Source organism: Saccostrea cucullata, unplaced genomic scaffold, assembly GCF_032062105.1.
Source record: "Saccostrea cucullata isolate Sc308-1 unplaced genomic scaffold, CSIRO_AGI_Scuc_v1 ctg5094, whole genome shotgun sequence".
NCBI lineage: Eukaryota > Metazoa > Mollusca > Bivalvia > Ostreida > Ostreidae > Saccostrea > Saccostrea cuccullata.
The window spans coordinates 18970-22307 of NW_026930288.1; the positions used below are offsets into that span (position 1 = coordinate 18970).

Here is a 3338-nt window from a genome sequence, read left to right on the forward strand (position 1 = left end):
ATCACACAGACTTATATATATTTCATATCGCGCTATATGAAAAATATATATATATGTGTATTCACACACCAATAATTCACACTAAACAGAAAAAACATTCCTTATATTTTCATTTTACATGTTCGGAAGCAATTAAAATATACTCAATATTTGAATTTCTCGCTGCCCTATATCGCTGCATTTTTACTAACGTCGCTGCAGCCTCATTGTGACGTCACGTTAACGCACGTTTCTCCGTGTATATTTCTATGCGTGAATACATGTATACACAAAAATGACTTTCAAATCAATTTCTCAGTTGGCTTAGTAGAAAAACACAGCGAATGTAAGTATTTGAAATTGTAAACAAACAAACAGTAGGACGTCATTCTCGTGACGTTATGTAGGCAACGTTAAACATAATGGTTGTGACGTAATAATAATCACAGTTAAATGAAGAGCACAGATGAAGTTTTACAGTTCATCTGATCAAAGTAAAGCGCCTTTTATAAATGTACAATAATGGAGACATTTTATATAAAATGTACATAATAAAATAATTTGATATAAATTCCTTTTAACAGTTCAATTTTGGTTTAAACAGATTAATAAAATATTGTTCTTTGGCTTTCCGTAATTGTTCATTTTCCTCTTTTATTTTATAAAAAGGAAATATATAAAAATGTCCTTTACTACAAGAATCAAAGTGTTCACTACATGGCGTGTTTCGTATGGTCTGATCCTTAATCCTTAAGGTTAACATACTTATGCTTTCATATATACATTTCCAATGTCTTTTTTCCGAAATAAAATTACAAATTGTTAATGTACTTTATTTCCCCATCAATGTATTAGCGCGGTTCCAAAAAAAACACGTGCAGGTCGGAACAAACAGCTAGACATAAGAGGGGCTTTGAGCACGTGGATTGGAGAAATCAAAGCATGTAAATATAAGGAATAACTGTGAGATTTTTCAATTTCATGACGATGATCAATCGATTGGCTTGCGTGATAATTTTATGCATAAGCCCCTTTCGGCGTTTATGTAAATTATAAGTTATCACGCAACCCAATCGATTGATCACATCATGAAATCGAAAAAAAATAAGACAGTTATTCCTTAAATACATTTGAGTTCCTCATAAAGAGGAGGTCCACTTGATTGTCGACGTTCTTCATAGTTGGTGTTATCTTCTGTTCTCTCATGTATAGTGGAGCTTGCATCTATTGTTGAATTGGCGTGATTATGATCCCTGTTTAAGTCTGGTGTATTATATCTTCTTTGTCTGATATTTCTGTAAAATTTAATGACGAGAGTTGTCACAAAATGTCGTGGACAGGGAAAACAGTTTAATTTCTCTTTGCTCAACTAAATTTCTGTTCTTATCATGGCAGAAAGTAACATATATGATTATTTATTTCTAGTTTCATGACGATAACACATTTGATAAGAAAACTATGAAAAACAAAGAAACCATGTAAGTGTACATCGGCGCAAGAAAATGATCTCTCTCTCTCTCTCTCTCGCCTTTTTTATTTGTTTTACATCCGTGTTTCGATAACACCCAAATGAATAATTTTTTAAAGTGAAAAACCACTCTAGACTAAGGGACTTATTTAGATTCACTGCTGTCACTTTTTAAAGCAGATTCAAATTTTAGTCAAAATTTAGACACACATGCTTCTCACATGCAGGAACTACCGATATTTTTTTTAATATAAAGGGAAAAAAAAAACATTATTGAATCTCATGTCATTTAAAAACAACTTTTCTATTAAAATCAAGTGTGTAATGTCCTTTTTGTACTCTTAAATACCAAAACAATTTATTACAAAATTTGGTTAGTAATTGTTGCGTGTTAAAAAAGTTATAAATATTGTCTACGACTTTTTCGTACAACTCTCACATAAGACATAGTATGATAAGATTGTGTTTTTTTTTTAAAATAAAAATGATGCAATTATCTGTTTATCCCATTTACGATTAAGTTTATTTTTATACTTACATCAATAGATACAAACCTCACAATCAAAAATATATTGAGAATAACGCTCATGATTAGAACAGTAATTACACCGTACAAAACTGGATAAACTTCTGTGTTTGTAATGCTTGCAGACGCCTGGTTGATTGCTTCAATTCAAAAAAGTTTTTATTGCTAAATCATTACATAGAGCAATCTTTATTTTATTAAAAAATATAGAAATTAATACATGTATACATTTATGTTCTTTTGGAAATAAACTTGGTTGGTACCGAGATCAAACCCGTTTTTGTATAAATTAGTGTACTCAAGATACTCAATTAGTATTTTATATCCTTTTTAAAGTTTTTTTACTTCATGTTTAAAACTTTAAACGTATTGTTTTGATATCATTATTTATTTTTCAAAAAGTTCCAGAAAATATATATGAGTATATTTCACTTTAGGCTGAGAGGTTGTGAAATTTATAAATATTTAAATATTTAAATCAAATTGATCATAAATGATATATTATTAAAATAAGACTGATACTATACAAAAATATTACCTGGACTAGTTTTGTCATTATTAACATTGCTATCGAAGACATCTTTACACGACCCATTGTTTGAGAAACACGTTCCATTTAAACAAGTTGGACTACATTGCTTTTCACATTCTTGTCCATGACGTGTTTGACTACATTCTGTGTTAAAGAAAACGATGCAAATTAGTCGGTCATTAAGAGATTTGGCTGGAGTTTCATTGTCAAAGAACAACTTTCCTAAAAGCTCATTTAATTTTATTTAGAAATGTTTTGAAGATGTTTAAGTTTTCATATCAAGATTTACCGTTACAGTTTTGACTTTGCCAGCCTTCTTTGCAAAAACAATTCCCATCGAGTTGGTTACACCCAGAAATACACCAACCACCACAAGTCTGGAGACAGTCGGCTCCAAATTTCCCGTCAATGCATCCAGAAGTACATAAACCATCGGTTTTACGGCATCCATTTTTGCAGGTTCGATTGCAGGTGAAATTGCAATGATGACCATACATACCATTTGGACAGGGACCCTCGCATTGCCCGGATTTCCTGTTGCAAGCCGATGGACACGACGCACTACATCTCTTCTCACATTTTTCTGAATAAAATCCATTCTTACATCCATAGGTGCAGGATCCAGTAGCATTGTCACACGTTTGTCTTTTACAATTTACACCACACACCTGGGTACAATCAAGCCCGTAATGATGTGAATCACATTCTGTGAATGATAATGATTCGTACTTTATCTTGATTTTTTATCTTTGCTTTTAAAGAACTTTATTCGGTTATAACCAATATTTGCCCCCCCCCCCCCAAATCAAACTTTGATGGAGATATATTTAATT

At 31.6% G+C, this 3338-nt stretch overlaps 1 protein-coding gene across 1 annotated transcript; it reads right to left on the reverse strand.

The window, feature by feature from the left end:
- Positions 1 to 1099: 1099 nt before the first annotated feature.
- Positions 1100 to 3136, reverse strand: LOC134283606 (uncharacterized). Its single transcript, XM_062766112.1, has 4 exons — positions 2815 to 3136; positions 2512 to 2727; positions 2002 to 2113; positions 1100 to 1274 (listed from the first exon to the last, which is right to left on the reverse strand). Exons 1-4 carry the CDS (start codon positions 3134 to 3136, stop codon positions 1100 to 1102), a joined length of 825 nt encoding a protein of 274 aa, XP_062622096.1.
- Positions 3137 to 3338: the final 202 nt, after the last annotated feature.